We start from the raw sequence: 13,041 nt of genomic DNA on the forward strand, positions 1-13,041 counted from the left end.
TGTACCACATCTCAGAGTTTAATACTGAGATGTGCCTATGCTTCCAGTCATCATTGCCAGTTATACAAGGCTCAATAACTGATATGAAGTGTATAACAATGTGCACTCTGTACAGACACCCTCATTCTAAAACCTTCGTCCTTAACATGAAACTGTTTGTGTTTTAAGGTCATTGTGTGTTCCGCAACTCTGCATTCATTTGATGTAAAGAAGTTATCTGAGAAGATTATGCACTTCCCCACTTGGGTAGATTTGAAAGGCGAGGATTCTGTCCCAGATACCGTGCACCACGTTGTTGTACCCGTGAACCCCAAAACTGACAAACTCTGGGAGAGGCTTGGTAAAAATCACATCAGAGTAAGTGTAAACTAAAGTGTTCGTAGGCAAATAGATGTGGCATAAGTCAAAGGAGAATGTTGTAAAGTTAGGGGGTCACTTACTTTCAAATCTCAAATAGGGCGGGTTTTTAAAAGACTACTCTAACTTACCATAGTTGGCTAAAAAGTGAAAGCAGGGCAGTCTGTACATGGTAACGCCTAAAAAGAGGTATAGTGTCTGTTCTGAACCCCCTCGTCCCACACCAACACACTCCGAGCCAAAGATACTTTACGGAATTTATTAACAGACAGACAGGTCCTTGGCAGCAAACCGGCACAGATAAGCCTTGGCAGCAATCCAGCCTGCCAAGCTCACAATAATGTTCTCCGAAATTAGTTCCTGCGTTGACTTCTGCAAGAAGGGTGTGTGCACAAGCAGTCCTTTTATAGTCTGGAGAGGAGCCTAATGACCACTAGTTGAGTGCAATTATCTCCTGTAACTGTGCAACTGTTCCTGACGCCTATTAGCTCTTCGGTGCCGGGCATCCAGGAACAACTCACTACTGGCCTCCGGCTCACTCTCCCTTGTCTCCTCCCCACTGGTCCAAGGCTCAGGTGCCTCCTGGTGGCCAACCAGCTTCTCTGCGCCCCGCTCGGAGTCGAGGGTTCTCCACATCCTCCAGAGCTGACTCATAGGGCCCCTCGCTGTCGGAGTCTGGTGGCAGCTCCAACGGCTCCAGCTGGGCCACAACAATAACGCCTAAAAAGAGGTATAGTGTCCTACAGGCTAACTTGATCTAATTCATGAAAACTGAGCAGAACCTTATCTCCACTTAGATCAGGGGTCCCTAAGCTTGGCAACTTTAAGACTTGTGGAGTTGAAGTCCACAAGTCTTAAAGTTGCCAAGTTTAGGGAGCCCCGACTTAGATGATTGCAGGGCTGAACTGAGAACGAAGGAAAATAAAGTTATTTCGACTTAAATAAATATTTGGAGAAATAATCATTCTGTTGCGCTCTAGAAGGTATGGATTAGCATATTTATCCAAAGATGTTAGTGGAAGTAACTAACTCGTCAACATTAATTTTATTTTTTAGATCTGCATTTTTTTAAAAAACAATTCCTGGTTGAGGGGAATTATTTATTAGACTGAAAATCTTAGGATAAATGGATATATACATTTGTTGCAGTTGTATGCTGCATTTTCCCCATAGCTGCCCAATAAAAGTATTTGTTATAATTTAAGGCAGCATCGGGATTTAAGACATCTTGTAGGGCATCTTGTTATGACATACCTTTTATTCATAGTTTTAATTATTATAATTTAACTTTGCAGACGGATGAGGTGCACGCAAAGGATAATACAAGACCTGGTACAAATTCTGCAGGTAATGACTGCCTTGATCAAGCTGCTATATATTAGTCATACATATAATGATGCAAAGTCAGTCTGAACCAATTTATTACATTTTGCTTTAAAATTCAGGCCCATGGTTTTTGATCAGAAGAGGTTTAAAAAATACCTTAAAAAGAGTTAAAACGTATCAGTATTATTCCCAAACAATTGCTATAATACTTTATTAATGTAGTTTCAGAATAAAAATTGTTTTGTGTGTATTGTATTTGAAGTATCGTGTAGGAATAATATATATATATATTTTTTTTTTTACAGAAATGTGGTCAGAAGCAATTAAGATTTTAAAAGGAGAATATGCTATTCGTGCCATCAAGGAACACAAGATGGATCAAGCAATCATCTTCTGCAGAACTAAGATAGATTGTGACAATATGGAACAATACTTTATACAGCAAGGAGGAGGTAGTATTTCTTGTGCCCGTTAATGCTTCTCTCTCTTCTTTTATTAATTGTATTTTTTCCATCTCCCCCCCCCCCCCCAAAAAAAGGATAACTTTTCACAAAAGATATTTTTCTACTGGTAGGATTGTTCTTTTTTTCACTACTTTAAAGAGTGGAATTGGCATCACATCGGCATTTCTACTACAAAAAATATTCAAGGATTCTCTTTTGATTTATTTTATTTTTTTAGTTCTGTTGTCTATCCCACAAGTGGAACAATTTCCTTCTTTATCTTCTGGGGCAGTAAAGCAAATATCAAGGGTTAGAAAAATGACTTCCAGGACAGTGACACGGACATGCAACCTTGCGGGCTGCGGTGAAAGCAGAAATTGGACATGTTCATATACATTTCTCATATATCAGTTACTTAAATTTTGGTCTCCTCTTTCTTAATTCAAAAGTTTCAGTCTCCCCCTACTTTTCCCAGTGAAACTAAATTTGGATTCGGTGGTTTTAACTGCAAAAATGGGCTTTGACACATTCCCTCTCTTTAAATGCAGTTGGGCAAGGAAGTGAAAGGGTAAGGAGAGCTACATCATCAACTGATGTGTACTGGGTGCACATCTGCAGGGACTTTTAATGTATTATACACACAGAGATACACAGACACAAACGTGCAAGCACATGTATGCGCACTGATTGTGAGAATGTAGTAACATAATATATGGTGTTTCTAATATTTTCTGATTATTTTTTAAGGTCCAGATAGGAAGGGACATCAATTCTCGTGTGTGTGCCTTCATGGAGACAGGAAGCCTCATGAGAGAAAGCAGAATTTGGAACGCTTTAAGGTAATTATGGCTTTAATGTACTGATAGGTGATTGGTCTCCATATTGAGAGCTGAAAATTGGGCATTTATTTCAGTTTAATGGGTGAATCGTTCAACTTAAAATATTGTGCCTTGTTCGCCTTGTCTGTTCAAGAGTCACGGAGGTAGCTCCAGACAGTCTTCCACAAATGGTGAGGCACTTATTTTTTAAGCCCACTCAGAGAACGACCAGGAATCCAACAATGGATGAAGAGGCAGGGATAGCCCTTTCCATCAATTCACCATTCCTCGTGCAAGCTCAGGAGTGCAATACGTGAGCCCACATTCTCCTGGAGGGCCCAGAACAACAATGGAGAGGGGACGTGTTGCAGAAGGGATAAGCTTCTTGCCATTCCTATCCTTCTCCATTCTTGCAGCATTCCTAAAATATAATACACATCTGCATCCGGTCCAAGATTTTTTTTCTTCTTTTGGGTGAAATAACCAAGCTCTGGGCTAGACCCACAGACTCATCTGGACTGAAACCACCACTCTTCATAGCCAATATATTAAGAGAATGGACTGCATATAACTTATCTATCTATACAGGAAGCCCAATTCTACTGAATTCTATTCAATAACCCTGTAAAGCAGAAGAATATCTTAACAAAAAGGGGTTAAGGTGCTGGCCTAGGAATCTGGAGACTGGGCTTCTTAGCCATGAAAATCCGCTGCGTAATTTTCGGCCAGTCACTGTCTCTCAACCCAACCCTCTCCACAGAGTGGTTGTTGTGGAGCAAATAGTAGGAGAATCGAGTATTAGACATATTCACCACCTGAGTTATCAAAATAACAAGGGATAAAAATCAAATAAATAAATAGAAAATCCTGCAACTGATCTGAAATTGTTTCCAAGACCTTCACTCCTGCACTACTCTGCTATTCTGGTAGCCAGTTGCTCAGTGGTAGCCGCTGCAGAAGAACGAGGATAATTTTGTCAACCAGCATTTAGATTGTGAGACTTCTAAAAAGTTTGGGAAAGTGAAGCATGTTAGGAGTAGGAGGAATTAACGAAGGAATAGTCTTCGCCATTGGCAATTCTGTTAGGTCAAAGGCATTTTATGGTAAGCTAACTCTAGATTCAGCTTACAGCTTTATTGAATTGTAGTTGATATCTTGTATTATAATGATTATATAAAAATGAAATTAGAGGGCACCCACTTTTGCTCACCTTTTCTGTTTAGAAAGCAGACGTCAGATTTTTGATCTGCACAGATGTAGCAGCCAGAGGAATTGATATCACTGGTGTGCCTTACGGTAAGACTTGTAAACACTTTACCGCCATCAAGAAAGTCTACTCTTAGCGGAAGGCATGAAGTTGTTGAGTTGGCAGTTGCAATAGAAATGCGGCTGCAAGTAAGCTGCACATATCATACCAGGGTGGGACAGATAAAATATTAATTCCAGTGAACTTTGCCGAGGTCCCTGTTAGCGGCGGCAAATGCTGGGGCTAAGTGTATGTTGCTTCTAGAGGGGTTCAAGTAATGCAACATTGAATTTAGTGCAAATTGTAAATTGATACAAGGTTGTGTTCAGTGTGACTTCCAAATTCAGTTCACCTGAGGCCATCAAGTCTGCAGTTGAGGTTTAAGAATGCGTGCAAATGCAATTGGGGTTTCAGACTCTGCTAATCTTTGTGGGCAAAGTGGAGAAAAGGAAGATTCTAGCACAGGAGAGAACTGTACAAGATTAAAAAAGAATATGGTAGTTATATTAAAGGAAAAATTGATATAATTGAATGACATGAACTTGGTCATAGCAATATTAAAATAGAATAAGATCTTATCCTAAGGAGCCGAGGTGGCGCAGTGGTTAGGGTGCAGTACTGAAGGCCACTTCAGCTGACTGTTATCTGCAGTTCAGCGGTTCAAATCTCACCGGCTCAAGGTTGACTCAGCCTTCCATCCTTCCGAGGTGGGTAAAATGAGGACCCAGACTGTGGGGGCGATATGCTGACTCTGTAAACCGCTTAGAGATGGCTGAAAGCCCTATGAAGTGGTATATAAGTCTAACTGCTATTGCTATTGCTATTGAAATCCTTGAATTTACGAATTTTTTTTGTTTTATTTTGGTTTTAATAACAACTTTGTGATTTTGTTAATCCATACATTTAAATAGCAAATATACTCCTTTAATCCTTTACTGTAATACCTCATTAATATAGATATAAAACTTTATGGTTAATATTTTCTACTGCCTATTTCTGTCAAAGTGAAACCAATTACCGTATTTTCCCCAGAAATATCACTTTGATGAGTTCAAGTTCAAATAACGCGACCATTTTGGGTGGAATTTATTAACCACAAATTGAGACACACCTATAAATACCCTTTTCCTTTTTAACAGTTATCAATGTCACACTTCCGGATGAGAAACAGAATTACGTTCATCGGATTGGCAGAGTGGGGCGAGCTGAACGGTATGTTGGAAACCCTTATTTGCCCTTCCTCTTGTATCACTTTTGAGATGATGAAATGAATCATCTCCCATTTTGTTTGTTTTGCTTATTTTTTTAGCATGGGCCTGGCAATTTCCCTGGTGGCAGCAGAGAAGGAGAAAGTAAGTTCTGCTTCCTTAAAACGTGAAGATATAGAGCGAAATAAGATGCATTTGCCGTGTATTTAAAATAAGCTAACTCTTATTCTCACTTTTTTCTGTGGACATACTGGCACAGATTTTTAAAAAATGAAATTCTGATGCCCACTATCAAAAGTCTGGGTGTGTGTGTGTGTGTGTGTGTAGGTTTGTATACATACACATACACACACACATAAGATAAACACATATACGTTTACCCATTTGTGTATGTACACACACATACACACACACACACACACACATTAATCACAGACCATATAGAATGCATAGTGGAAAATATGTGACTACACCTATGCATATAACCCTTAAGAGTTTGAACTTAATTCAGTGTTATAACAATTAGCTTTCTGTATATCAAAAATGCTGGTCATTCCTAGCTAAATCTTTTAACTATATTCCAGTGTTTAGTGTGTGTGTGTGTAGGTTTGTATACATACATATACACACATACATAAGATAAACACATATACGTTTACCCATTTGTGTATATATACACACACACACACACTAATCACAGACCATATAGAATGCATAGTGGAAAATATGTGACTCTACACTTATGCCTATAACCCTTAAGAGTTTGAACTTAATTCAGTGTTATAACAATTAGCTTTCTGTATATCAAAAATGCTGGTCATTCCTAGCTAAATCTTTTAACTATATTCCAGTGTTTAGTGTGTGTGTGTGTGTAGGTTTGTATACATACACATACACACATACATAAGATAAACACATATACGTTTACCCATTTGTGTATACACACACACACACACACATTAATCACAGACCATATAGAATGCATAGTGGAAAATATGTGACTACACTTATGCGTATAACCCTTAAGAGTTTGAACTTAATTCAGTGTTATAACAATTAGCTTTCTGTATATCAAAAATGCTGGTCATTCCTAGCTAAATCTTTTAACTATATTCCAGTGTTTAGTGTGTGTGTGTGTGTAGGTTTGTATACATACACATACACACATACATAAGATAAACACATATACGTTTACCCATTTGTGTATACACACACACACACACACACACATTAATCACAGACCATATAGAATGCATAGTGGAAAATATGTGACTACACTTATGCGTATAACCCTTAAGAGTTTGAACTTAATTCAGTGTTATAGCAATTAGCTTTCTGTATATCAAAAATGCTGGTCATTCCTAGCTAAATCTTTTAACTATATTCCAGTGTTTAGTGTTTTCTTCTTCTAATCTTCAGGATTCTCTCCTAGGTTTGGTATCATTCATGCCCTAGTCGTGGGAAGAGCTGCTACAATACTAGACTGAAGGATGAAGGTGGCTGCACTATTTGGTACAATGAGATGCAGGTAACCAAAAACAAAAACAAAAAAAAAAAAAAGAACACAGGTATATATTATTAAAAAAAAAGTATATCAGCTGGTTACAACATGTTTTGGTGCATCTCTTCCATTAATTCATATTAGTTCAAATATCTTAACTCAAGTGTTTACCATATTGACATCATCATACCTCCACTTTTAGTTGACTACAGTTATTTACACATCCTTCAACCTTAACTATGCCAAGGATTTAATCCATAACCACATGCTGACATGTCATTTACTTGTTTTTGTTTTTTGTTTTTTGTTTTGTTTTTTTCTTCCCTGCCTTGTCTTTTGTTCTTTTTGTCTTTTTTTTTTCCCCACTGCTGTGGGCATGTATTGTTTAAGATTATTATTATTATTAATAATATTTTTAAATAATAATTACAGTCAAATGAAAATGGATATATGATGATGGTGATATGTATGAATATTTGAGTTAAAAGGCTCGAGTTAACACGAGTTATGTTTGTTGACTGTGGAGGAGATGCACGAAAGTTTATTTGTGACTGACTGATACACTTTCTATAGCATGTAAAGAAAGATGTTGTACTTGTTTTAAATTAAAAATTTTAAAAAAAATTAATAAAAAAAAAAGAGAGAGAGATGCAAGTAACCTTTTTACTGGTTCCAGTAAAATCTTTCCTACGTAACTTTGCATTTCTGGTCCTTTTAGATGCAGTTTTTCAAAGTGGCTATAAAATATCCAAGACCCAATCACTGATCCACTGGAAGGTTCTAATTAAAATTAAGTGTTCTGGCATAAGACTAACTATATTTTCATAGCTAGGCCCTTTTGCAATTTCTTGGAAACTAGAGTGTCAGACGCACAGTAGAATTCCCAAGGATGAGTTGATAGAGATGTGAAACGGAAGTTGTTAATCATGTTACGATTACCCATATTATTCATCACAGGTTAGGTCTTTTCTTTAAAATGCACAGTCTTTTCTACAATGCCCTTCATACCTAATATCATTTAACTTCGTATCTAATATCATGTAATGTTTTAGGACATGTTGTTTGTAATTTTTGATAACTTTAATGGAAAAAAAAAAGATTGCTCATTGTATACAAGAACCTTCTTAGTGAGGAAGTTGTGCTGACTGTGGAGATGGTGACCATGGGAACAGCACTACACCAGGGGTAAACCTACTGTAGCCTCTGTGCTTACATAAGCAAGGCTTTCTTCGCAGGAGTGAATAGGCTCACATCTTGCTTTATGGATTTAAGAAGAGAAATTGATGGATGAACCATTTCAGGGCATCTTTGAAATATGAACACGTAGTTACTGTGTCCATTTTCAGTGGAAATTTACAGTAGTGATTTTTGAAAAAACCTTTAGATTTGTTCCGAGCCATCAAAATTTTTATGACTATGCTAAGGTATGCTGGAGCGGTATTTACCAGTAACAAACCCCAACCTAAAACCAGAAGAAAAAGTCTTGACATTAGATTTCACTTGGGCAAAGAACACATACTAATATAATAACCCAGCATTTCTCTCATATGCAATGAGAAAACTTTATTGTTTAGGCTACAAAACCCAATCTAACTATTTCCCCCACCCCCACCCCCTCTTTTGTATGGCAACCCTGAGGCCTCCAAGATGGCCCCAGCCAGGTTCACTTCAGGGTTGACAACTATAGGCTAACTAGGTGACATTTTGTCTGAATGTCCTTCAAATGGTTGAGAAGGGTTGAGGAATTAGAGGAATCTGATTAGGAGGAGTTTGGAGTGACAAATAGTATCCACATTTCTGCAGGAAATGATTTCTAAGCAGAAAAATCTTCCTTTCACAAAAATACAATATTGAACTCCATCTCTTTTATCATTAATTGCCTGTAATGCTAAAATAGTCTTTGGTCTTTTGAGATTATAACGAGTATCACAGAATGAAATGACAATTGGTATAATTTAATTCAATTTCAGATAAACATTTATCATTTTGCAAATTCAGTGTTAAAATTCTGCTAGCATTCATTCTATGAATATAACACAAGACAATTAGTTTGTGCTTAAGTATCATTTCTTATTCCTAGCGACTCCTAGAAGATCAGGAGTACCCTAACCTTCTAAATCTCATTGATTGCAAAGTTTATAATTTGCAAAGTTCTTAATTTATTTCAAAATATTGTATTTGCCTTAAATAAATTACAGTACTGTGCAGATACATGCATACGTCATATATAAGCCTTGCCATAAGATCTGATTTCTTCCTCGTACTGTTTGCTTCTAAGACATTACTGACAATTACTCTCAAGTTTATTAATTCATTGATATCAGTAGTTCCTGAGATCAATTTAGTGATAGTATCATGGTTTGTTCGGTGCTAATGCTTGATGAGATGTATAAACTTTGGCAGTGTGTGTTGTTCAACTAATCACAGCTAAAAGCCAAGTGTATTGTATTGTATTGTATTGTATTGTATTATTTGTATGCCGCCCTTCTCCGGGAGGACTCAGGGCGGCGAACAATTCAAGGGGGAAAAAAGGGGAACATAAAAGACAAAATACAAATAATAAAAGTAGACAACAGTCGCACAGCCATACATGTCGAGAGGGGAGGGAACTCATCACCCCCAGGCCTGCCGGCAAAGCCAGGTTTTGACGGCTTTTCGGAAGGCCTGGAGAGAGGTGAGGGTCCGAATCCCTGCGGGGAGTTCATTCCAGAGGGCCAGAGCTGCCACAGAGAAGGCCCTCCCCCGGGTAATAGCCAGGTGGCATTGGCTGGTAGATGGCACCCGGAGGAGGCCAACCCTGTGAGATCTAATGGGTCTTTGGGAGGTAATTAGCAGCAGGCGGTCTCTCTTATTTAAATCCATCCATTGCATTGTCTGTCATGGAGAATGGGAGATGACTTTACAGCCTGGATTTCTTTCCATTTTGTGGCATCCAGCTTTTAGGTGAAGTAGAAGAGCATCTGAACTGCACCATTACTCAGGTTGAGCCAGATATTAAAATCCCAGTGGATGATTTTGATGGCAAGGTCAGTTATGGGAAAAGAAAAGCAGCTGGCGGTAAGTGGATAAATCTACATTTTGGAATAGAGAATTGAATTTTCTGGTGAATTATAATTTTATTATATCTGATAATTATATCTTATCTAAATGATTCAACATGGCAAAATACTTTTCAGGAATTTCAGTGTTGTTCTCCAACTTCAGTTCCGCTGAAATCCCTAGTTAAAAAAATACGAATTAGGATCCCTTTCTCTGTTTATTTCAAAACCAGTTTAGGGCTCTTTTGTTGGCTTCTTTTTATGAATGAAAATTCCTCCATTTAAAATACTTCAAGATGCTTGAAAAATGAAGATTCTGCCTATTGCTTATTTTAACTCCTCACTTAATGTGTAGAAATGTAATTATCAAACAGATCTTATATTTTTTTATAACCCATACTTCAGCTATTTTCTCTCTAACTTGGCATTCATACCAATGAAGAGCCAAGAGCCGAGGTGGCGCAGTGGGTAGAGTGCAGTACTGCAGGCCACTTCAGCTGACTGCTATCTACAGTTCAGCGGTTCAAATCTCACCGGTTCAGGGTTGACTCAGCCTTCCATCCTTCCGAGGTGGGTAAAATGAGGACCCGGATTGTTGTTGGGGGCAATATGCTGACTCTGTAAACCGCTTAGAGAGGGCTGAAAGCCCTATGAAGCGGTATATAAGTCTAACTGCTATTGCTATTGCTATTCAGTGTGCATTTTCTATCTAAGAATTATATGTTAATATAAATATCTATTTTGGTTAAATGTTTTTTTAAATAACAAATTAATATGGAAACAGAGTAGAAAAGTAGGTACATAAGTATTCCTTAAAATAACATTTTGACTGTTAGGCGAATGTTAATTTTATCTAGATATTATAATATCTATTATACTATCTAGTATGTAATTGTTATATGAAGTATCTTCTAATTAAAATACTTGTAATTAAATTTTGTCTCCCACAAACTAAAAAGGGGGGAGGGGAGACCTATTTTGTAACCCCAAAGGGAGAATTACTTATTATACTGATACTTTAAAATAATATTATCTGTTTAGTTCTGGATACATTCATTACAGTCCAATTGAATGCATATTCAGAATGGAATTTATTTCAGAATCTCAAATTTTTAAAAGTATTTTGATGCAGTGTGGATATTTGCTCTTTCAAAAGATTAGTGTACATAAATCTAAGATAGCTCTTTAGATCAAAGACACATTTTTAATCCAGAAAAATAAATTCAATTTTTATGTTCTTACTTGCTCGTTTTCAAACACTCCTGAATCACACAGGTATAGCAATGCCATTTGTGGCAAGGCCCCAGATTTGGCGTCCTTTTGTGAGTACAGTAGTTGGATTGTTGGGGCAGTTTCTTTAATGAACTTATCAGAGGATTAATACACCTTTTAAAAAAAAAAACCCTACATCTTTAAAATGGACAATTATGCTGCCATAATTCAGTGATTTGCTGCAGAATTTGAGAATATTATTTTGGGCAAGGCTTAAAAATAGATCGGGATCCACATGCAGGCTGCAGGAGGCTCACTTCACCTTTCATTAGTAATGTTTGAAGGGGCAAACATTAGATCTTGTTTGTGTGTGCGCGTATGTATGTATGTGTACACACAAACAAAATCTAATGTTTGCCCCTTCAAACATTACTAGTCAAAGATGAAGTGAGCCTCTTGTAGCCTGCATGTAGCCCCGATCTATTTTTAAGCCTTGCCCAAAATAGTATTCTCAAATTTGGCAGCAAATCACTGAATTAGCAATAGCAATAGCAGTTAGACTTATATACCGCTTCATAGGGCTTTCAGCCCTCTCTAAGCGGTTTACAGAGTCAGCATATCACCCCCACAGTCTGGGTCCTCATTTCACCCACCTCGGAAGGATGAAAGGCTGAGTCAACCCTGAGCCGGTGAGATTAGAACCACTGAACTGCAGATAACAGTCAGCTGAAGTGGCCTGCAGTACTGCACTCTAACCACTGCACCACCTCGGCAGCATAATTATCCATTTTAAAAACATAGGTGTTTTTTTTAAAGGTATATTAAGCCTCTGATAAGTTCATAAAGAGTCTGCCCCAACAATCCAACTACTGTACTCATATATGAGTTTCTCTCTCTCTCTCTCTCTCTCTCTGTCCCTCCCTCCCTCCCTCCCTGCCTCCCTCTCTCTCCCTCCCTCCCTCCCTCCCTCCCTCCCTCTCTCTCGTATGTATGTATGTATGAATAATCAATGTTCTGAAAGATTGTACCTACAAAAAGGGAAAAAGGATAACAGATTTTGGATCTTTGCAGGTGGAACATACAAAGGCCACGTGGACATTCTGGCTCCCACAGTGCAAGAGTTGGCTATCCTTGAAAAGGAAGCTCAGACGTCTTTCTTGCACCTTGGATACCTTCCTAATCAGCCGTTTAGAACATTTTGAGTGGTGCATCAGGTGAAACTTGGGCGTTCGGCCTGTATGAAGAAGGCACTACAGCTGTACTGACTTTATGTCAATCTTGCATGTTCACCAACCTTACAAACCCTGATGAATTAGTTACTAGCATTGATCCAATAAAAGTCAGCTGCTCATAATCACATTTGTGTTTTATATTTTCTTTTCCCCCAGATGTGTGAAAAGGGTAGCGATTCTTAGTTAAGACGTTGTTTAAAACTTCAGAATTTGTTTCAGTCCTCATCAAATTTTGGCTTTGACGGATAAGAAAAAAAATTAAACGTGTTTCGGGGAGTTTTTAAAATGAGCTTGATTCTAAAAGTTCAGGGAGATTCAAATTCTACGCAAGGTAACTCACATTTTAAACACTACATGTGTGTAGAAAAAAAACGAAAGCACCTGTATTAAAGCAAGCAATATTAATAGCTAACACTCAGTTTGTAATCAAATGAATCAAATAGATTAGTAGCATTTCAATCTTTGGATGCTTTTTTAACATGCTAATCTCCAATTATCTCAATATTTCAGCAGTCACGAGATCCCAAACGGAACGGTTCCAGCACAGTTTTGTAAGTTTCACTTATTTTCTAAGTGAAATTGAAGAAGAGCATGAAATAGCAAGAAATAAATTATGGGACAACTGATTATATTGGCCTAAATTCTCAATCATCCATTTTC

At 37.7% G+C, this 13,041-nt stretch overlaps 1 protein-coding gene across 2 annotated transcripts in view; it reads left to right on the forward strand.

The window, feature by feature from the left end:
* The window catches only part of DDX1 (DEAD-box helicase 1), a 28,058-nt gene extending 15,550 nt beyond the window's left edge, over nt 1–12,508 (forward strand). For both annotated transcript variants that reach the window (XM_032213640.1, XM_032213641.1), the window contains 10 exons: nt 169–357; nt 1,653–1,704; nt 1,989–2,135; nt 2,874–2,965; nt 4,168–4,240; nt 5,330–5,402; nt 5,500–5,542; nt 6,831–6,926; nt 9,836–9,956; nt 12,221–12,508. In XM_032213640.1, the coding sequence (XP_032069531.1) occupies nt 169–357; nt 1,653–1,704; nt 1,989–2,135; nt 2,874–2,965; nt 4,168–4,240; nt 5,330–5,402; nt 5,500–5,542; nt 6,831–6,926; nt 9,836–9,956; nt 12,221–12,351 (1,017 nt within the window). In that variant the 3' untranslated portion in view covers nt 12,352–12,508. The remainder of the gene's footprint in view (nt 1–168; nt 358–1,652; nt 1,705–1,988; nt 2,136–2,873; nt 2,966–4,167; nt 4,241–5,329; nt 5,403–5,499; nt 5,543–6,830; nt 6,927–9,835; nt 9,957–12,220) is intronic.
* The last annotated feature ends 533 nt before the right edge of the window (nt 12,509–13,041 follow it).

The sequence above is a fragment of the Thamnophis elegans genome, chromosome 3, assembly GCF_009769535.1.
Source record: "Thamnophis elegans isolate rThaEle1 chromosome 3, rThaEle1.pri, whole genome shotgun sequence".
Taxonomy (NCBI): Eukaryota; Metazoa; Chordata; class Lepidosauria; order Squamata; family Colubridae; genus Thamnophis; species Thamnophis elegans.